This window comes from Apodemus sylvaticus, chromosome 20 (genome assembly GCF_947179515.1).
Source record: "Apodemus sylvaticus chromosome 20, mApoSyl1.1, whole genome shotgun sequence".
NCBI classification, from domain to species: domain Eukaryota; kingdom Metazoa; phylum Chordata; class Mammalia; order Rodentia; family Muridae; genus Apodemus; species Apodemus sylvaticus.
In genome coordinates, this window is record NC_067491.1 from 46,844,608 (window position 1) to 46,868,247 (window position 23,640).

The following is a 23,640-nucleotide window of genomic DNA, read 5'->3' on the forward strand; positions in this document are numbered from 1 at the left end:
TCTGCGATCAAGATGCCAAAACTCCTTTATAGTTCTGATAGGGTTGGAGGGAGGGAGGGAGGGAGGGAGAGAGAGAGAGAGAGAGAGAGAGAGAGAGAGATCAAGGTTCCCAGGGGCAGCCTCTTTAGATTCCTTGTCCTAGTTCATCTCCTTGGTACCAAAATAGGTACATCATTCCAAACCACTGGGCCAAGCCCCACACCACCCTGCGAGTACTTCACATGAACTACAGGGGCACCAGAATGGCCAGGTTTTTTTTTTTTTTTTTCCTTGACGCTGAGTTAATTGTCATAGTAATCAGGGCTGTTCCCTGGGCTGTCTGGGCTAATTCCCATTTTCGCCTTAAGACTCAGCTGTGCCCTAGGTATGACACTGCTAAAGTATCCTCCTAGACTCTGATGAGGAAGCCCCGCCTTGGGAACATCATGCTCCCTAGGGGACTGGATAGGCACAGATGGCTTGCTGTGTGCTGCTCCTTCTGGATTCCAGAAGTAAGTCTTCCTTTTCCTTCAAGGTCTTTGACTCTCTAGCTCTTCTTCCCACCTGTGGAGGTGTCTCAGCCTCTTTTCTCCTCTTCTCTTTTCTTAGCCCTTTTCTTCTCTGGGGCAGACAAACCATGGACAAACCCCACAGTCCTTAGAGAATGAGCTGTGCCTCTCTGGAGAATCCCTGCCTCCCCTTAACACGGTTTTTGTCTCTTTCGTCACTACTTGGAAGAAAAGTCTTTCTGCCTACTTTGCATACTTTACTAACAGAGAATGCTGACTACTGATACAATGTTCTTCTGGTGTGAAAGTGGGTGTCTTTAATTAATTTATTGACGGATTCTCAAAGGTACATCAGCAAAACAGTCTAATGAAAATGGGGAGGCTGCGTATGATCTACCAGGTAACGTATTCTCTGAAGCTCTCGGACTTTCTTACTCTTTGAACCATACCTGGGAATATTCCATGACCTTACATGAAGGACCTCCCTAAGACCTCCACACAGACGTCCCTAGAGTTGAGGGGGAAAAGGGTGACTTTCTCATTGGCTCCAAGACGTCTCTTTTTACTAGTGGTTATTTCTGACTTTTTAGAAGCTGAAATGCTTGTCCATCCTGGATGCTGGATTGAAAGTCTATTGACGTTATAGCATCAAGTCAGTGCCACCAAGAATGCCATCTCTGCTGACATGTGTTCACAGTAAAAGGGCTGCTCTAACAGAGCTACCAATTCCTAAAAGGAAAATCCAGTTTTGGGTTGAGAGAGAAGGGTTGTGCCAACTACAGGAGACTGAATCAGCTCATGAACCTCCTCGCTTCTGCATAGATAGAACTGAACTTTCCTCATAAGTGCAAACAGATATGATCAGATTCTCTATGTTCATATTATGTTTCATAATAATAAAAAAGATAATAAATAAAAAGAGACCATGTGGCAAGATTAATGCCTTTCTTTCGTGAGAAGAGCAGTTTCCTGTCTTTCTGAACTTTAAAGCTTATCAATGCATAAATATCAAGATTATATCAAGCAGTCTGGAACCACATTGGAGTAAAGCTGGTGCAAAATTAATGGAAATAGTTACTATTATTCAGACCACTTGATTCCTAAGTAAGAGCTTTTATTTATTTATTCTTTCAGAAATGGCAGAGTCTGATTTAATTCTTTCTGTTGTTTATGCTAGCCATTTGGAGGCATTTTTCAGGTATCTAAATAGTCAGAACCTGAGTCTAGTCCAGATCATGCTCTTTCCAAAGGATCTAAGTATAAATGAAATGCTAAGTTAGAATTGGTTGTGACGGCCTGGGATGTCTTCTCTCACTAAACACTGTTCCCGCTTCTTTTCTTTGTCTTTGACTGGTTGTAGCTGAAGACTGGATAGTTGCAAACACAGACCTGATCGACAAGACCAAGTTCACCATCAACGGTCTGCCCACGGATGCGAAGATCTTTGTCCGTGTGAAGGCTATTAACGCCGCAGGGGCTAGTGAGCCCAAGTACTATTCTCAGCCCATCCTTGTGAAGGAAATCATCGGTAGGTGGTGGGATCCCACATTTAATCCACCTTTGCCACCATTTGCTTTTACTCTTTACAATCTCTTTCTAGGGCTGGGGAGAGAGCTCAGTCAGTAAAGTCCTCCTGCAGGCATGAGGCCCTGAGCTAGATCACTAGAACCCACATAAGAAAGCCAGGAATGGTGGCATGCTGGCTAGCCACTCTAGCTAAACCAGCAAGCTCCAGGCTAGTGGATCCCCCTCAAAATACAAAGCACCAGCAAAGCCCAAATGGGCATCATCCTGAGGAAGGACCTCTGGTGTGTGTGCATGCACAAATGTTCACACACAGACATAGTCAACCTACCCCCCCCCACACACACATACACCACACTATATAAGCACATACACTGCATCATACCACACACACACACTACATCATACATACACACCACACATACACACACACACAAACACAAATGTACACACACACACACCCCAACCCTATATACACATACATATTCACTGCACCATACATACATACATGGACACACATCCCATACACATACCATACCATTCACACAAATGAGCTCATACAGACATACACACACCCCAACCCCCCCCACACCCACACCCACACCACATGCACATATACTACACATGCTGTGGGGGGGCAGGCCCAGCAGAGGGTTTCTTCTTTCTTGTGGGTTCTTCTTGAGGCAGCAGAGAGGGAGGATCATCTGCAGAGGGGGGAGTGGGGGGAGGTAAGACTTTGTCTTACGAGATTCCAGAGGTAAGATTTTGTCTTATGAGATATTTAGGGTTGCTGTTTAATAAAAAGTTTACTTATCTAAGTCTAAGTTACTATGCTATTGTAGCTGACCTGCCTACTGTGGTCCTTTGAGGCCAGAGACTGCAATCTCTGGTACTTAGCACCTCTTCCTCACACTACAAAGGTTTAAGTAAATAGCCTTTGTACTATCTCAGCAGGAACTGCTGGGTTCTAACTTTCAGCCTGCTAGCAGGAAGAAAAGAGGACATTTAGAAAAGTTATTATAGCATTTATTACTAAGTTGTAAAAAGCTTCCTATGACAGCTATCTAAGGGGAAAAGCAGAAAGATCCTAAGTGGGGAAAGGGAAAAATTCTAGTCTAAGTAGGGAAAGGCAAAAATTCTACTGTAACTCCTTTTTCATCTCTTTGTCCTCAGGACTTATACATCTTTCAGTATGCATGATCACATGTTACAAAGTTCATCACAAGTTCACACAAAAAAATCAAATCATAAATTGAAATAGAAATTTATAATAGAGTGTTTACATGCATCTACATTAGGAGTAATTATCTGGTTAAACATGCGTCACCTGTCTCAGCTCCACAGGTTCACTGAAAATTTAAAACCCTTAACTAAGTTATTAGTGAAGTTTTGTATAGATAAACCCAGTCAATATTTTATCTTCCGTCCTAGCACCTATAGTAAATCCTTAGTTCCTTTTTTATGACCTTTGGTTAATTGTTTTACAACCTCTTGGAATGTGCTCTGAATAGGAGAAAGTCTGGTTACCATCTAAGAGCAATTAATTGGTGACACTTGGGAGACTGGCAGAGTTCTCAATGCAGTTTTGACTATCAGAAAAGGACCTAATAGCAGTCCCGTTATAAAAGAGCTTAATAATCATAGATATAATTTCAGGTACTCTTATAGGATCATCGTTAAAACTTTAAGTCATCTATTTGTCTATATAGCATCACTACAAGACAGTACATCTTCGTGGATCTGCAGAGAGATCTACTCCGAAGGGGTGTGCTACTATTTAGTGATTGTTATATATGTTTAATAATAACAGGAAAAGCATATTAATAGCAGTAATCTTTCCTAAAATGAATCCATTACAGCCTTGTTTAATAAGGGCGCACCTGTCACAGATTGTATAATAATCCGAAGCAGGCCATTTCAGGATAATCACCTGCTAGTTATTAGCTTGCCCTATCATGGCTCCTGACATTACACCATACACATATACAGATACAATCACACACACAAATGTGCATACACAGACATACACACACACAACACAGATATCGTACTATTTACCACACACCCACACATGTAACACACACACATGTAATACACACACACACACACACATCTCACTCACTCACTTAAGATTTATTGGGTTGCCATTCCTTTGATGGTTTATGAATGCTTCCTGGAAGTTAAAAATTCACAGAACTCTGCTTTTAAGGCGGTTTAGAAGGGTCAGCTTTTGGGCTGTGTAAGTTAGTATTCAGAAGACCAGTTAATTGCCTTGGAGAGATTCTCTGAAGCATTTCTGGTGGAACTACACCCACCGTCAAGCTCAAGTGGGTCTTCAAGACCACGGCCATTTTCACTTCGGCATGGATACATTCCGACCCTTTTCATTGTACTCGAATCTGCACCGATGGTAAAGTTAGATGTAAATGAAGCCATTTGTGCTTTTGCAGGAATCAAGTCAGTGCCACCCAGAATTTCAGCTACCCGTCTCCCAGCCATCACATGCTCACAGTTAAAAAGCTTCTCTAAGACAGTTTTAACTTAGGGTATTGTTGATCAAACATAAGAAATAACAATTGTATTAATCTTTGCTCTTGAGTCCATGACTCTGTTTTCTGGACTGGAGAAAACCTTTCAAACTTTGGTTCTCTTTCCACCACGTGGGTCTCAGGGATAGAACTTGGGTCATCGGGCTTGCATAGCAAGCACCTTCACCCGAAGAGGCATCTTGAGATTTTTCTCAAAAAACGAATGGGATGTGAGTATCAATTCAAGGCATGCAATTTACAGTATTTGGTGTCAACTTGCTCATAGAAACAGTTGAGATTTTAAGCATAAAGAAATCTGAAAAACTTAACATCATCATTATGGGCTTGACAGCTTTTGAATACTTAAAAATATTGATCCAGCAGTCATATCAACAAATAATTTTTAAAGATATTATACAATAAAACTTGTCAGCTTTTTTGGAAGATCTGCACAATTCTATATAGTAATTGTTTCCAATGGTCAATGCATACCAAAATAATCACACATAGAAGGTAGTCACTGTGTTATAAGCCTTTGGTGTCAGCTATTTGAAAGACTGAGGCAGGGGAATTTCTTGGCTTCCAGTTCTCTAAGTATTCAAACTCTTCCTTTGTTTCTTCTTCTTTTTTTAAAGATTTATTTATTTATCTTATGCACGTGAGTACACTGTCACTCTCTTCAGACACACCAGAAGAGAGCATCTGATCCCATTACAGATGGCTGTGAGCCACCATGTGGTTGCTGGGAATTGAACTCAGGACCTCTGGAAGAGCAGTCAGTGCTCTTAACCACTGAGCCATCTCTCCAACTACCACCTCTCTCTTTTTTAATCATTTACATTGTATTGTGTTTATGAATGTTTTGGCTGTATGTATGTCAAGACGCCACATCTGTGCCTGGTATCCAAAGAGGCCAGAAGAGGGCACTGGATCTCCCGTAACTGTAGTTACAGTTGTGAATTATACCATGTGGGTGCTGGGAATCAAACAAGACCCACAGGAGTGCTGCGCTCTCTCTCTAACCTCATAAAAAAGTCTTTAAAATAAATAAGAAGATATCTGCACTCGGAGAAAACAGTTTTGGACCAGATTTGCTAAATATACTGTTAGTGAAACATGTAGGATCGTGTGTTAAAAGACGTGATCCCCAGGATGGGTCGTGAGCATCATGCCGTTGTGCTTAGGCAAGGCCACTTCCGGGAAACTATACCAACTGCGCACTTCTGCTTCTCTGCCCTTGCCCAGAGCCACCAAAGATTCGCATCCCAAGGCATCTGAAGCAAACTTACATCCGCAGAGTAGGAGAAGCTGTCAATCTGGTGATTCCTTTCCAGGTAAAACGCACACCCCTCTCGTTGTGTCTCTCCAGAGCTGGAAAGTTTAGAAGGTAGAGCAAGATGGTCTGTCCTGTAAGTTTGCCACGTTTCAGACTCTCCCAGAAAGATTAGGTCAATAATAGAAAATGCCATAAAACTGTCAGACTTAAATTCCGCAGGACTCAGAGACCTAGTCTTGCCTAAGACTCCATGGGGTGGGGTGGGGCGGGGTGGGCGGGGTGGGGCGGGGTGGGGCGGGGCTATCTGAGAGGACAGGGAGGAAGAAATACTAAAAGAGTCTCTGGGCCCAAGCCATCTGTAGCACTGATCGTTTGTGCGAAGTTCTCATATTCAACAAAACAATATTCTCATTATCACAATGGCTCCCGGAAAAGCAGAATTCTGCTTTGAAATCTTGATGTCGAAGATTCACTAACTCAAATACATGTCCATTGTGAAATAATTGCTGCAGAAAAAGAATCTGCTGTTTATAAGATGAACCCGGTTCTTTCTTTTTCTTTTTTTCCTTTTTTTCTTTTTTCTTTAATGATAACAAACTTAGATCTCTCACTCACACACAAGCACACATTCTCTCTCGTTTTCTCTCTCTCTCTCTTACTCGCTCTCTCTCACTCCCACATACATACAGAGACACAGAGAGAGAGAGAGACAGAGAGGGACATCCTGTTCATGCCTCCACTCCCAGCACTGAAGCAGGAGGGTTGCTGTGAGTTTAAGGCCACTAACAAGACAGCCAATCCACATATGAACACATAAGACAGGTGTGGTGGTACATACCTGAAATCTTAGTGTTCAGGAGGTAGAGATGGGGGGTTCAGGAAGGAGTTCAAAGCTATCCTAGGCTACTTTGGAAGCTTGAGGCTGTCTTTGACTATATCAGACCATGTCTTAAAAATAAAAATAAAAATTAACAAAAGAAACTGAAACTTGTTCTCATGGATAAAGTTATCATTTTATAATTTTTTAATAATGACAGTAGCTAGTGAGACTCCAGACCAGTCTGAGAGGAGAAACATAGTACAGAGGAAACTCATTAGCCTTTGGGCGATACCACTAAACACTTAGGCTGTCTGCCGGGACCTTGGTCTTTATAACCATTGCTAGGTTTACTGTCTTACAGACTGGGAAACTGAGGCACAGAGAGTTTAAACAATTTTCCCAAGGTCACAACATTATTAAGTGGTCTTGATTCAAGCACAGGTTCCCAGGGTCTAGAACACAAGCTCATACACACTGTCCTGCTGAAGTCCGACAGATCTACCTTCAAGAACTGGTTCTAGAAGTTTCTTAACTTCAAGGTCTGTGGGTGGGGGGAAGCACTGAATCCCTCTTTCAAAATCAGTGAGGCTAAGGATACTTATTCCTGAGAAGGCTGAGGGAAATAATATTGTGCACCTGACACACAGAAGGCAGTCAGTAGGAAGTGACTGTACTGGCCCAGTGTCACCCACCATTGGATTAGAGTCCAACGGTAGCATTTTCCATCCTTGCCTAGAATAAGTCAGGCCATTGTCACTCCTGGGTTGTTAAAATCATATATATATATATATATATATATATATATATATATATATATATATATATATATATATGATACACACACACACATATATACACACATATATGTTTGTGTGTGTATATATATGCAACGCAGTTATTTCTCCCCTTTAACTTTTACATCTTTCTCTTTAGGGTAAACCAAGACCAGAACTGACCTGGAAGAAGGATGGTGAAGAAATTGACAAGAATCAAATAAACATCCGCAACTCAGAGACTGATACCATCATATTCATCAGGAAAGCCGAGAGGAGCCACTCGGGCAAGTACGACCTGCAGGTCAAAGTGGATAAATATGTGGAAAACGCCTCAATCGACATCCAGATCGTTGGTAAGTTTGCAGGACGGAGCTAGAACATTCTGTCTAAGGAATCAATTAGTCAGAGGACTAATTGTCTTCGTCACTTGGGGAGAGATCGGAATGTGATAGCTTTGTCCCATGCAAAAAATATCTTTAAGATTAAAAAAGGGCTGCTGTGTATGGTGGTGCATGCCTTTGATCTCAGCACTCAGAGGTAGAGGTGGGAGGGCAGCCTTGTCTACTATGTAGTAGGTTCTAGGACAGCCAGGACTATATAGAGGGACCCTGTCTATAGATAGACAGATAGACAGACAGATAGATGCATAGGTACATAAATAAATAGATTTATAAAAAGAAGAAAGAAGGAAAGAAATGCAATTTAAAAAGAAATAGGCATCAAGATTTATTAGTATTTCAAAATAACTTTCACTGACTAGATGTACTAATCACAGGAGACCTGGGGATGTGTGCGTAATTAGTGGACACACTTTTAGTGAACTCCATTGTCATTGCTTTATGATTTCTAATTCCTTGATGATAAAAAAAATTATGCTGATCCTTGTATTAAAAAAAAGAAAACAGCAGCTTCTAGACAGTTTCAAATGTTCCTTGCCACACCTGCAATTCACTAGCTGTAAGGTTTGGGTAAAGAGCGAAGATTTTTCCTAATGTAAAGAAACATCAACAAAATTCACCACAGGCATCGATCGTTTTGCGATAGTCAGTACCTACAGACAGTCGGTTCTCATCCTTGTCCAAAGGGAGGGGAACAGAGTCGGGAGGGATCCTTGTACACAGCCCGGGCCTCTTGCTTAAACTCTTCCGTCATTTCTGCAATGTCAGGAAGAACATGTAAGGGGCTGGTGCAGTGACTCAGAAAGCAAGAATAGACAAGCACAAGGACCTGAATGTGGATCCTGGCACCCACATAGCTAGCCAGGTGTGGTCCTGCATGAGCCCAAAGCCCAGCACTGAGTAGAAAGGAGAGATCAGGATTGTCCTGACTTACTACCTGCCGGCGAAGCTGAAAAGCAGTAGCTCCAGGTTCAGAAAGAGACTCTTAATCTCCAAGGAGTAAGGTGGATAGAAACGCCCACCGGATATCTTCCTCTGGCTTCCACATGTATGCACCTGCCCATCCCGGACTCGGGCATCCACCCATACAAGCACATACCGCTCACACACATACATAAAATTTAAGGACCCAGCATAGTGGTGCATGTCTGTAATTCCAGCATGTAGAAGGCGAAGGTAGAAAGATGCTGAGTTAAAGATCACATATGTCTAAAACGTCAGGGCTGGAGAGATGGCTAGCGGTTAAGAGCACTGACAGCTCTTCCAGAGGTCCTGAGTTCGATTTCCAGTAACCACGTGGTGACTCACAACCATGTGATGGGATCCGATGCCCTCTTCTGGTGTGTCTTGAAGAGAGCAATGGTGAACTTATATACATAAAAGAAATAAATCTTTAAGATAAATAAATAAAAAGTCAAACAAAAATTAGCTAATTATCAGTGCTAAGAGAAGCTATTTTAATTTTATTTATTTATTTTTTTGGCTACAGCAATTTGCTGGGACTTGGGGTTCTCTAACTAAAGGCACACTTCCTCTGGGGAACCTGAAGTTTTTTTTAAACCAAACCTTAAGGGGTCTTCTAAGCTAAAAAGAGTATGAGACTGCTCTCTGCCCAAGGCCCTGTCTGGGATCCACTCGGATAAAGAAAGCAGAGGTTGTGTGTAGACCCCGTGGTAGAGTCCGGAAGTGATGCTCCTGTAATGAGAAAAATGACATTTTAAGATATCCTCACAGAGCAGGGGATAGACTGGATGGGAACAGGAATTCACAATGATGGCATGAATGCATCCTACAGACCGCCCGGGCCCACCCCAGGCTGTGACTATTGAAGACGTGTGGGGAGAGAATGTTGCTCTAACATGGACACCACCAAAGGACGATGGGAATGCTGCCATCACAGGGTACACCATCCAGAAGGCCGACAAGAAAAGCATGGTAAGTCTGGATTCTGATTCAACATCAAGACCAAGTCAGGCCCATTAGCTGTGACAGGTGTGTCATGAGGTCTCTGGTAGAGCCTGCAGGGAACATGGAAGAGAGATGTATCTGGGCCAGGAAGGTGGGAACGGATAAACCCCAGTGCCTCCACTTAAGTCATGTGTGTACAACCAGCCTTTTGACCTCCCTGATCCCCATTTCCTTATCTGTAAAATAAAGGAATAAATCTTTTTTTGGGGGGTGGATTTTTTTTTTCGAGACAGAGCTTCTCTGTATATCCCTGGATGTCCTGGAACTCACTCTGTAGACCAGGCTGGCCTCGAACTCAGAAATCCTCCTGCCTCTGCCTCCCAGAGTGCTGGGATTACAGGTGTGCACCGCCACTGCCTGGCTGGAATAAATCTTTATATTATCTGGTTATTATGAAGCTGGGGCAGTCTAACATAGGTAGTGAAATGTAAATGGAATTTTTTCATTTAATAAAATTCACTATGTAATGCTTTCTTCTTATTAAATAAACATTACACAGTATGGGCTTAAAACCCCGCACGCCTCTAATCCCAGCACTTGGGAGGCAGAGGCAGGTGTATTTCTGAGTTCTAGGCCAGCTTGGTCTACAGAGTGAGTTCTATGAAAGCCAGGGCTACACAGAGAAACCCTGTCTTGAAAAACTAAAAAAAAAAGAAGAAGAAGAAGAAGGAAAATGGATAGTCATCAGCTAGAGAAGAAAGATTCTGAAAGTTATGTTGTGTGCTAAGATTCTGAGAAAGAAACCAGCCTAGTGTGTTCAAGATGCAACCCTGTAGGAATAATGGCTTATTGCAATCCATCTTTCATAGATAGGGAGTTGGGGCTCAGGAAGAATCAATGACTTGCTGGTGAACAGAATTTCTGTGCTAAATGCTGAATAAGAGTTCCTGTGCTCTACCCTCTTACCTTCCTGTAAGGGATTTGAATGAATGAGTGTTTGGACACACATTGGGATAGAATATGTTTCATTCTCATAATAAAACATCATGGTGAATGGTTTAAAGTCTTTGTGCATTACACATTTATATCTCAGCAAGAACTTAGGTCATGAAGTTATACTGGCTTCATAGAAGGGGCTGGGCGTAAACGACAATCACGTTTAATACTGTTTTTAGCGCGGCCATTTTTTTTTCCTGAGCAAGTGCTGCATGAGCGTGACAAAATGAGATTTGACATTTCAAGTGACAGTTCTCATCTAAACTGAACAGCCTGAGAGATAGACTGCTGGGTGACCTAGCAAGAAGGACCTGGGTATCCCAGGCTTCTTCCGCAATGCGTCATCTTCTTAGGCCTTGGTCCTGATGTTGGCAGAGACCCCAGAGGCACCAGGCTGTCGAATCCCCCTCTCGGGCTGCATATTCTCTCAGCCAGTCACACTTCTACGGTACTGTTTAGACCTAAGTGCTTGCTGAGATCTAAAAGTACAGCACACTTTTACTCTAAAGCTATCCAGCCAAGTCCAGCTGGGCCAGGACTTTGCACAGGACTGAGATCTGCCTGCTGACCCCTGACCAGCCCCTATGTTTCTCCTGCATTTCAGCAGTAACAGCCTGAGTTAGAATATAACAAAGGTGTTTATTCTACCAATGCTTCTTCAAGAGGACAAACTTACCCCTGGCAGGCTCCAGTATTCCCCTACATCCCCAGGACTTCCCACTATGTCATTATGTCATTTCTATTACAGGGACCCAAGTATTAACTTTTTTTTTTTTTTTTTTTTTTTTTTTTTTTTTTTTTTTTGGATTTGGTTTTTTCCAAGACACAGTTTCTCTGTGTAGCCCTGGCTGTCCTGGAACTCACTCTGTAGACCAGGCTGGCCTCAAACTCAGAAATCCGCCTGCCTCTTCCTCCCAGAGTGCTGGGATTGCAGGTGTGCACCAACACCACCTGGCTAACTTCTTGTCTTCTTGCTATGTGTTGTATCCACTGGGGCTGGAGAGGGGGGTGGGAGAGGAAGAGGGAGAGGGGGAGGGGAAAAGAGGGAGGGAGGGAGAGAGAGAGAGAGAGGGAGAGAGAGAGAGAGACTGCTCAGAAGACAGGTTGTTTTTGCACAGTCCTGTGAACTGTAGAGGAAGCCTGACTGTCATTGTTCTTCATATAAAAATTAGTGTTTTTTTTAAAATCAATGACACTTTTTTTGTTCCAATCCATAGGTGATTTTCATCAAATTATAATCATTTTTTTCCCCTTCAGGAATGGTTCACCGTCATTGAGCATTACCACCGAACCAACGCCACCATTACTGAGCTGGTCATAGGAAACGAGTATTACTTCCGGGTCTTTGCTGAAAACATGTGCGGCCTCAGCGAGGATGCAACCATGACTAAGGAGAGTGCGGTGATTGCCAAGGACGGTGAGTTGGGAGTGGATCGATATTTGGAAACCTTGGTGGACTCACTGGGGAGAATTAAAGGGATCTGAAGAAAGGGTGTGAGCGTGAGCATGCTGGGAAATTGGGGTGATACTACTCAAGTAAAAATCAGGGTAATACTGTTCAAGTAAAATTTAAATTCTACATGTAAACTGTTCTCTAGAGGAATTATACTATTATAGTGCTTACTAATTTAATTTATTCCAGTTTCTGATTGCTGGGTTGGTAGGTGGTGAATGTCACACAGATAGGAGAGAGGTGCATTTCTTGGTTTTGTTTTTTGTTTTTTGACACCTTCCATGTAGCATTTACATGAGATGTGCTCTGAAAGGGTGGGGAGGAGCTGAATTCTATAATTTCTGCAATCGCTCTCAAGTCCTTCTAAGGCATTTATTCGCTGGTCTGTGTAAAAGACACAGCATCCTAGTATTTTACTTAGCAGTAATGCTATAGCGGGCAGGTTGTGAGCTAGTCTAACTCACACCCCGGTCATCAGTCATGTCCCTTGATACTTAGTGAGTCGCACCTGGTGATTTCTGCTCCACCGGTTGGCCGGAGGGGCTCTTCTCCAGCCACCTGCCCCTGGCCCATCCCCTCTCCTGGGGGCGTCCTCCTCTCTCTGGGTTCTTTCTCCTCCTCTCTCTATTCTTCACCTCCTCCTCCATGGCCTCTCTTGAAACCCACCCCCACTTGATTCTCAGGTTCCGCCTTTCTCTGTCTACTGCCCAATCACAGTCTGCAGTCTTTTATTAACAAGAGCTATAAACTGGGAAGCAAGGTTTACACAACAAAGGCCGGTGTATGTGAGGATACACTTATCTAAGGGCAACTGGTTCAGAATTTAGCATGTGTGTACACAGCACCAGGCCAACCCCCGACAAAGTCCTTCTCTGTAGTTTCCACATTAGGACACATCTTCCCTTCAGTACTGGGTTTAGTGTCTCGTAACCACTTCAGCTTCTGTTCCAGTTGTCACGTGCTTTGTGTGTGTCCCCATCAGAATAAATGCCATGTGGCACTTGCTCCTGCTTTTCTGGGAAGAAAGTTTTACTCATATGTAAAAGATGCTAAAAATAACACACTCACAAGCCGACTTCTATTTGTAAACATCTTTTAATACTCATTTCTAAGGTAAAATCTATAAAAATCCAGTGTATGAAGACTTCGATTTCACAGAGGCCCCCATGTTTACTCAGCCTTTGGTTAACACCTACGCCATCGCTGGTTACAATGCCACCCTGAACTGCAGCGTCCGAGGAAATCCCAAGGTACTGTGAATTACTTAATTCTCAGGGTACACTGAATTACTTAAATTGATCCCAAAGCCTCTCTTTTACATTTGCCATGTTGTATGGGCAAGCGGAAAGGTAAACAGGCCTCCCAACTCCTATTTGTGTCTTTCTAGGGTTGGGGAGTGAAGAAAGATGGAATTTCTGGTAAATAATGATAATATTTAAATGTAGTAGGAACCAACGTGGTCTATGTCTTCACTATCTAGTGGATAGCTGCTGAAGAAACAAAACCACACAGCAGAAGTAAGAGGGAAGCAAAGGGGGTATAGTTACACCTGGAAAAAGGAGGTGCTAATGTGTGCACACCGTGTACTCTGAACATACACATTTTTGATCCATCCGTTGCTTACAGATTTTAAAACGCAATCTACAGGTCTGTGCTATGGATTCACAATAAAGAGTATATGTACTGAGATTTGCCGGTCACCAAGAGCTCTGTAACACACTTGACAGTCACAGGACAATTCAGGGCAGAATTTAAACTGGGCTCTGCTAAATGGTATCAAAACCAAGTGAGGACACTTAAAAATGTTTTCAAGCTTCATCTTGTTGGTGTTTAAAAGTAACAGCAGAAGTTGTGCACAGTGGTCTGTACCCCTGGGGGGCACCCAGGGAAAGTACTGTTGAGTTTTGAAAACTCTGATAGAATGAAACATAGTAGCAGTGCAGTATTGTCTCGGGCACAATGCGGGATGTCAAAGGGAGAAGCCAGGAAGAGCACGGGAGGAAGGTGCTGAATTAATGTGTAAACAGATGTGGTGTGGGTGCCTCCACCTGGCAATAAGAAAATGTTAAGCCCCGGTTTAGGAGGAAGTCTCAGGCTGCTGCTGCCATCTGGGGAGTCTCAGCAGGGAGATGCCCTGTCCTTTAGGAATAGCATGGGGTGGGTCCTAGTTAAAAAACAAACAAACAAACAAAGAAAAACCCAAGGCCCCAGAGCCTCCAGGAATGTTCCCATTTGAGAGGTAGAAGGAGGGAGAGGAATGCATAGAAGATAGAAAATTCTCCCACTCTGGGGTCTGAGAGACAAAGTGATAAATACAGAGAGCATCTGAGAGATCATGTCAAGGGTGGGTAAGTTTACAGAGGGAAGGAATAAGTAAGGAAATGGGGGAGATCAATGCCTAAGAAACAGACCAAGGGTCAACTCACAGAGGCTCACTTTCCTGAGTCTGTTGCTGATCCTGTGCTATTCAGTTGGAACTGATCTTGTATGGCTAGATGGTGAGATGGTGGACAGATGTCAGAGGGGAGGTTTGAAATGCTGGGTCAGGCTCATACAACCTATGAAGAATTAGAGACAATCTGAAGATCACGTTGCCTTTTGGGTATTGTGTGAAAAACTACCCAGCAATATGCTCTCTATTATGTACTCATAGCACAAACACGTAGATCAATTTTAACATCTGGATACAATTGATGAATCCAGAATGTATATATTTAAGGCACATAGTGTGATGTGATGTGCACATTGTGCAATGATTTTCATATCCAGCACACACACTTGCAAGACAATAGGGGCATAGAACTCAATATCTTAGAATTAGTTGAACGCTCTGTGCATTAATGTGGAAGGTAATTTCATCCATCTGGGAAGAGTGCCCTGAGCTGACCTCTGAACAATCCCAGCTTGCTTCTGTAGAGCTATCCACTTGGCCTCTTGCTAATGCAATAGAACTGGATTTGAGACAAACAGGAGCAAAGCAGCTGCCCTTCTTAGATGGCCTTTCTTTCTAATCCATGCTTTCTAATCCCATCGCTGGGTCCCCTGATATGGTCCATGCTTCATAGGCTTTGACTTGACTTTCTCCAATCTGAACTTCAGCCCAAAATCACCTGGATGAAAAACAAAGTGGCTATTGTGGATGACCCGAGATACAGAATGTTCAGCAACCAAGGAGTCTGCACCCTGGAGATTCGCAAGCCTAGTCCTTATGACGGAGGCACGTACTGCTGCAAAGCAGTCAATGACCTTGGGACGGTGGAGATCGAATGCAAACTGGAGGTGAAAGGTATGGCAGCTAAGAGCTCGTCTGTAGCCTAAAATTAAAGGATGTGGCTTTAAAAATCTAGGAAGGCAAAATCCAGACGATGCTGTGACTGGGATGAATTGGTGGGGATAGACCGGACACCGCTACCTCTGCATTCATGTTTGTTAAGATACCTGACAATTTGGGTTACGTTGCTTTAGCACTTTTTAAAATTCTTGTTAATTAAAGGAATATTCATTTCAGTGAATGTAGGTGGACAGCATTGTGAGAATGAATAAAATAACAGTGTTGCTTTGGTGACACAGTCCAATCTGGATGCCTAGTGAAGAGCTTATCTACTGAAACCACACTTAAGGAAGTCACACCGTTCCTAGTAATCTGTGAAACTATTTATATGTATGTATATATGTATGTATACAGACATATATATATATATATATATACACAACTACACATATATGTAAATATACATATGTATATTCATATACTAAAGAATTTTTATTTATAGGTTTATATTCCATTTAAATGTCACAACTAATGTAAGGCAAAACAAACCACATAAGGATTTATATAAGAGAAAAATATTAGCATAAATTGTCATCTTAATCACATTTCTTATTAATTGACAACAGTTTATCTTAAAGTTTACCTTAACAACCAAATCCACTTTGGGATGCCACAAGATATTAGACAACATGATTACAATGTCTTTTCTCTTGTTCTTTATTTTATTTCTCTCCTCCGATGACCAAAATATTTTATTTTCCCTGTCTATGATGAAACAATTAGAATCTAAAACTTAAAAAGATCGCTTTGTAAATATGCATCTTCTAGTCATGATAAATGTCCATGGTATTTTTAAAAGATTTTTTTCCTCCTCATTTTGGTCTAAATAGAGTATAAGAAACTTCTCGAACAATAACATCCTCTCATAATGTTTCTTCCTCTTATGGTATATATCCTTGGGTATATGATAACTCAAAATTGAGTGATGAGAGATATTTCTATGTCATAAACACAGGGCCTATGATACTCATAAAAAAAATCAGACAGCTTCCTTACTATTGAGAAAGCCCTTACAAATGTAGCCACCACACTTAGCTGCTTCCTTAGCATTAAGTGATGATTTACCACATGTATAAGTCATCTGGTTTCTAAACTTCTAGCTTTACATCAAGGTATTATTGATATTGTCAAGGTATCATTGATAAATTTCTATCATCCAAAAGCAAAATATAAAAATTGTCATAAATTCATGCTTTGAAACTAACGAGATGTCAAGGGCATAAAATTATAATCTAAGTAGTTCAGAACTTGGAGCCTTCTATACAAACAAATGATATTATGCATGCAAATGTTACGCTGCTCTGAGTAATTTTATAGTAAACTGAGTAACGATTGGATTTGATGATGCGAACAATGTGTTCTTTTGTAAAAGAAAACAAAAAACAAAAAATCATGATAAAGTATCAACTGTAATGTCTCTCTTAATATACGCTTTTGGTCCTAAAAACTAAGCTGAGGATGTTTATGGTCGGATTGTTTTCTGACAAGGGGTTGCTTAAATGAGTTAAGCTATGTATTAAAAGGTAAGAATGTTAACTGAGAATAAATAAATACGGTACAAATATTCTAATTCTGCAGTGATATATCAAGGAGTAAATACCCCTGGACAGCCAGTCTCCCTGGAGGGGCAGCAACAGGTTCAAAAAGTTCACACCCCACTGGATACTTCCATTTTCCGTTCCATTCCTCTTATATGAAAACGCACTTTGCATGTAAAGCTTGATTTTTCTTGGTTGCTTTTAACTGTACTTCTTAGAAGCTCATGGCATACAGTGGTTATGCCATGAACAAGGAAGGCAAATTATCCAAGAATATTAATTAATGTAAAAACCTGTATCTTTTATCAGAAGACCTAAGTACCAGACCAGCTTTCTCTGTAAAGTCAGAAAGCTACATTTGTGGAAACCTTCATTTTATATAGACTATCACAAAACAAACAAGTAAACAAACCCTTTGGAAACAAGGACATATACTTAATGTTTTCATTTTTCAAATGGATAAAGATATGTTGGTCCTTGAAGATAGTTTTACAGCATAGGGAATTTATATCCGTGATGGAATTTAGAAATGGGGCACCTTAAGTTGAAGACAGCATGCTCTGTGCATTTTTGGATGGCGGATACAAAGACAGGTGTAACATTTGGAAAGTCTCATATGAAAGATTTTTTTTTCCCATCGCAAATTCACTGGACGAATATCTAACCTATTCCTCTACTGGACAGTTTGGATATCTTTATGATATCCCAATTATTTCATATGTTTATAAATTTAAAAGAAAGGAAACGTTGAGGACCCTATGCAAAACGTGTTACACGTAAAAGCCTGTCATATGTGTGTGACCCCCCTCTCACTTAGAAGAGCACATAGATCTGTGCCTGAATTCACAGCAGCTGCTTTCTGAATTTAGAGGTAATGGCAGCCCTGAGGAGAACACAGAATATCAGGGTTCTTCCTCTGAAGCCCTGTAGGTTACAGCACACTCTCTGGGAGCTTGAGCTCAAGGCTTGACTTAGGTTAGTTCCACATCACCAGTCCCAAATAGAATATTATGAAATATACTAGCTTAATATTTATACTTGATAATTTTGCCTTTTGGAATTTCAACATATATATATGAACACTAACATGGTTAAATATTGTCTATGTTTTTCTTTTGTTGAAAAACACGATATATATATGTTGTAGGGTATTTTTTTTTTCAGCTAACGGTTTGGAATCTCTTACCATAAATACGCACTAGTCAGATTAGCTTTGCCACCTATTCTAGCAAAGTGGTGATGCATATTATTAATTTTTATGTATTAATGATCCTCTTGAAGTGATACCCTTCACTCTATTTTTTCCTTTGCCCTTCCCCCCCCACTAAGGATTAATGAAATCACCTCACCATTGTGACCATAATTTCACCTTCAACATGCACTCAAATTTGATGTCAGCACTTCATCAATGCTTACAACGTCTCTCTTTTTCTCTCTCTCTCCCTTAGTTGTAGCGCAGTAAGGACTTTTGAATGTATACTGGCACCCAAGGTAAGCTTTCATATGGCTCTAGCATATGAAGCTTATGAATGCCATAGTCATACCAAGCCCGTGGAGTATGGCATGATCTTCATTCCGTAACCCGATGGAAATAGAACCCGCTCACCTCCTGGTTTGACTTTGTGTTTCTGGATCTTGAAACTAACATCCACTACTGATCCTTCACAACAATGTCTTCTTGGCATGCAGTGAGTTCCTGAATGCGGCAGAGCATGACTCAGAGCATTTGATGTAGATGAAAATGAATGACCGCCATGCGTTCTGAATTCTTTGCATCAAGGAATGGACCTGTCTATAAGTGGCATTATTTCTACCAATATGTGACGTGGTTGGTTGGGTTTTTTTTTTTTTTTTTTTTTTTTTTTGGTTTGGTTTTTTTGTTAATTAAGGAGAATGAGTTTCTCGAATTTGCATCGGAGAAGTTTTAAGAATGTTCAAACTGCATGCTGCTTCTGTCTGGTCATGAATATTTTAGCAAGTGAAGCACTCATCAAAGGGCAGTGCAGAGTTCTGGCTTCATGGGTTTTCTCTTGAATGACACTCTGAGGGTTTTTGTTTTGTTTTTTTTTAATATATATATATATAACAGGAATTCAGAAGGTAGGTATGAAATACCAGTTGGCATTTCTCTCACTCTTGGAAGGGATTAGTTCTAGTTTTCTCACGGTTTATAAATGGCCAAAGTTAAAGCGAATATATCTTTTTCTTCCCCGATGGGCTTGAATCACAATGTTCTGTGCTTAATTTAAAAGAACATTAAGAAACGGTTCTCCTGCTGACTTACAGCTGTGGAGTCAGAACCTTTCCATCACGTGTGGTGGGTTCCCCAAACCTCTCAAAGAGCAGTGCCCTCTCCAGGGGGTGGGAATTTAAACCAAGATTGAACAATGGTAGAGGAGTAAATTATGGGTCTGCCAGAAACTTGGTTCCCCACCCCCACCCCCCACCCCCACCAAGATGCCAAGTACATTACATTCCAAATGCATTAGAACCAGAAGGGACCCCGTTTATAGGCAGTTAGCTCAGGGGTGTTCTCGCTGTCATCTTTTACATGGCTGCTTTTAACATTCCCTTTTTCTGTTTTGTCTCCTCTAGGTGGGCTGTCCTTCTGCAGGCTCCTCCTGCAAGGCGTGCCTCCAAACATAATTGATTTATATTTGCGAGACTTACAATCAAGCAATCCTGAGGAATACTGAGGGCTGGGCATTGCCTCTATACACACCGCTGCTTTGAAATTTGATAGAAAACGGAAAGCACTTTCTGGTTTTCTCCCAGGCCCCAAGTGTGGCCATTTTCTCCTCCTAACCTTGAAGAAAGTAAACATTAAAAAAAAAAAAAATTGTTTGCACAGATTGCTTAATTAAACATTGCAAACAAAGTCTCTTGTGCTACCATACTTTATTCACTGTGGTCTTGCCGGTTCACTGCACCTTAGTAAAAGCCAACTGTAGAATAAGGAAAATAATTGAAAAAAATATTTCAACTTATAATAGCGTTTCCAAGGCTTCTCTCTCCCAGAGTAAAGAAATCACAATATACCATAACAGGATCCTGAAAAATCTGTCTCTCTTCATTACCCTTCTCCTGGGTGCTCCAGGCTGACCTCAAACTCTTGGGGAGTCTTCTGCCACAACCTCCTGAGTCCTGGGATTAGAGGCAACGCATGAAACACTGAACTTGGCTTTAATACATTTTTCTAAATCAATTTTTCTAAATTGGACTTGTTTGGTTCACACAAACCTACTTAACATGAGGGTCTATGCCTTCCTTTCCCATTTGAGTTTATAAGTAACATCATAACTTTACCCTTCAGGCATTTTCTTTTCAGTTAAAAAAAAAAAGGAAAAGGTATTTAGTAAATGGACCGAATATGTTTGTGGAATGTGTGTTGAAATGACGCATTATTTGCTTATACATTTGGAGTTGTATTCTCAATCAGAGCTGAGGCAAAAAGCTTAGGACCCAGATGCCACGAAACTTGAGTCTGTCGCCCATCATGTCCCCTAAGAGAAACTCCTAGACCTGTCCACCATGTTTGCCCAAACAGCCAGTCCTAGTGTCGGAGGGTTACTGCACTCTATCGAGCAGCTGCAGACTTAGTATCCAATTTTAATTAACCTTCAAAAAAAATCTAGCTGTCCATAAACGCTTATCTAACAATGCCTTAATCTTGCTAACAACTTCTTCACTCTTCCTGAGTTTCAGTTAAGAGAGCAGAAGTGTATAGTACTACACCCATTTTTTTTTATTATTCGATATAATTTATTTACATTTCAAATGATTTCCCCTTTTCTAGCCCCCCCCCCACTCCCCGAAAGTCCCGCAAGCCCCCTTCTCTTCCCCTGTCCTCCCACCCACCCCTTCCCACTTCCCCGTTCTGGTTTTGCTGAATACTGTTTCACTGAGTCTTTCCAGAACCAGGGGCCACACCTCCTTTCTTCTTGTACCTCATTTGATGTGTGGATTATGTTTTGGGTATTCCAGTTTTCTAGGTTAATATCCACTTATTAGTGAGTGCATACCATGATTCATCTTTTGAGTCTGGGTTACCTCACTTAGTATGATGTTCTCTAGCTCCATCCATTTGCCTAAGAATTTCATGAATTCATTGTTTCTAATGGCTGAATAGTACTCCATTGTGTAGATATACCACATTTTTTGCATCCACTCTTCTGTTGAGGGATACCTGGGTTCTTTCCAGCATCTGGCAATTACAAATAGGGCTGCTATGAACATAGTAGAACATGTATCCTTATTACATGGTGGGGAGTCTTCTGGGTATATGCCCAGGAGTGGTATAGCAGGATCTTCTGGAAGTAAGGTGCCCAGTTTTCGGAGGAACCGCCAGACTGATTTCCAGAGTGGTTGTACCAATTTGCAACCCCACCAGCAGTGGAGGAATGTTCCTCTTTCTCCACACCCTCTCCAACACCTGCTGTCTCCTGAATTTTTAATCTTAGCCATTCTGACTGGTGTAAGATGAAATCTTAGGGTTGTTTTGATTTGCATTTCCCTAATGACTAATGAAGTTGAGCATTTTTTAAGATGCTTCTCCACCATCCGAAGTTCTTCAGGTGAGAATTCTTTGTTTAACTCTGTACCCCATTTTTAATAGGGTTGTTTGGTTTTCTGGAGTCTAACTTCTTGAGTTCTTTATATATATTGGATATTAGCCCTCTATCTGATGTAGGATTCGTGAAGATCTTTTCCCAATTTGTTGGTTGCCGATTTGTCCTCTTGATGGTGTCCTTTGCCTTACAGAAACTTTGTAATTTTATGAGGTCCCATTTGTCAATTCTTGCTCTTAGAGCATACGCTATTGGTGTTCTGTTCAGAAACTTTCTCCCTGTACCGATGTCCTCAAGGGTCTTCCCCAGTTTCTTTTCTATTAGCTTCAGAGTGTCTGGCTTTATGTGGAGGTCCTTGATCCATTTGGATTTGAGCTTAGTACAAGGAGACAAGGATGGATCAATTCGCATTCTTCTGCATGCTGACCTCCAGTTGAACCAGCACCATTTGTTGAAAAGGCTATCTTTTTTCCATTGGATGTTTTCAGCCTCTTTGTCGAGGATCAAGTGTCCATAGGTGTGTGGGTTCATTTCTGGATCTTCAATCCTGTTCCATTGATCCTCCTGCCTGTCACTGTACCAATACCATGCAGTTTTTAACACTATTGCTCTGTAGTATTGCTTGAGGTCAGGGATACTGATTCCCCCAGATTTCCTTTTGTTGCTGAGAATAGTTTTAGCTATCCTGGGTTTTTTGTTGTTCCAGATGAATTTGATAATTGCTCTTTCTAACTCTGTGAAGAATTGAGTTGGGATTTTGATGGGTATTGCATTGAATCTGTATAGTGCTTTAGGCAAAATGGCCATTTTAACTATATTGATTCTACCGATCCATGAGCATGGGAGGTTTTCCCATTTTTTGAGGTCTTCTTCCATTTCCTTCTTCAGAGTCTTGAAGTTCTTGTCATACAGATCTTTCACATGTTTGGTAAGAGTCACCCCAAGATACTTTATACTGTTTGTGGCTATTGTGAAGGGGGTCATTTCCCTAATTTCTTTCTCAGCCTGCTTATCCTTTGAGTATAGGAAGGCCACTGATTTGCTTGAGTTGATTTTATAACCTGCCACTTTGCTGAAGTTGTTTATCAGCTGTAGGAGCTCTCTAGTGGAGTTCTTTGGGTCACTTAGGTAGACGATCATGTCGTCTGCAAATAATGATAGTTTGACTTCTTCCTTTCCAATTTGTATCCCTTTGACCTCCTTATGTTGTCGAATTGCCCGAGCTAGTACCTCAAGTACAATATTGAAAAGATAAGGAGAAAGGGGGCAGCCTTGTCTGGTCCCTGATTTCAGTGGGATTGCTTCAAGTTTCTCTCCATTTAGTTTGATGCTGGCTACCGGTTTGCTGTATATTGCTTTTACTATGTTTAGGTATGGGCCTTGAATTCCTGTTCTCTCCAAGACTTTAAGCATGAAGGGATGCTGAATTTTGTCAAATGCTTTTTCAGCATCCAATGAAATGACCATGTGGTTTTGTTCTTTGAGTTTGTTTATGTAGTGGATTGTATTGATGGATTTACGTATATTGAACCAACCCTGCATTCCCAGGATGAAGCCTACTTGATCATGGTGGATGATCGTTTTGATGTGTTCTTGGATTCGGTTGGCAAGAATTTTATTGAGTATTTTTGCATCGATGTTCATAAGGGAAATTGGTCTGAAGTTCTCTTTCTTTGTTGGATCTTTGTGTGGCTTTGGTATCAGCGTAATTGTGGCTTCGTAGAAGGAATTGGGTAGTGTTCCTTCTGTTTCTATTTTGTGGAATAGTTTGAAGAGTATTGGTGTTAACTCTTCTTTGAAGGTCTGGTAGAATTCTGCACTGAAGCCATCTGGTCCTGTGCTTTTTTTGGTTGGAAGACTTTCTATGACTCCTTCTATTTCTTTAGGCATTATGGGACTGTTTAGATGGTCTAGTTGGTCCTGATTTAATTTTGGTATTTGGTATCTGTCAAGGAAATTGTCCATTTCCTCCAGATTCTCCAGTTGTGTTGAGTATAGGCTCTTGTAGTAGGATCTGATGATTTTTTGGATTTCCT

General features: G+C 41.3%; 1 protein-coding gene across 1 annotated transcript in view; it reads left to right on the plus strand.

Annotated features, from left to right (window-relative positions):
• The window catches only part of Mybpc1 (myosin binding protein C1), a 63,248-nt gene extending 44,683 nt beyond the window's left edge, over positions 1-18,565 (plus strand). Inside the window, exons 23-31 of the mRNA XM_052165055.1 lie at positions 835-888; positions 1,849-2,016; positions 5,786-5,874; positions 7,570-7,765; positions 9,606-9,745; positions 11,972-12,131; positions 13,281-13,417; positions 15,267-15,453; positions 18,485-18,565. Coding sequence (XP_052021015.1) covers positions 835-888; positions 1,849-2,016; positions 5,786-5,874; positions 7,570-7,765; positions 9,606-9,745; positions 11,972-12,131; positions 13,281-13,417; positions 15,267-15,453; positions 18,485-18,498 — 1,145 coding nt within the window. The 3' untranslated portion in view covers positions 18,499-18,565. The remainder of the gene's footprint in view (positions 1-834; positions 889-1,848; positions 2,017-5,785; positions 5,875-7,569; positions 7,766-9,605; positions 9,746-11,971; positions 12,132-13,280; positions 13,418-15,266; positions 15,454-18,484) is intronic.
• The last annotated feature ends 5,075 nt before the right edge of the window (positions 18,566-23,640 follow it).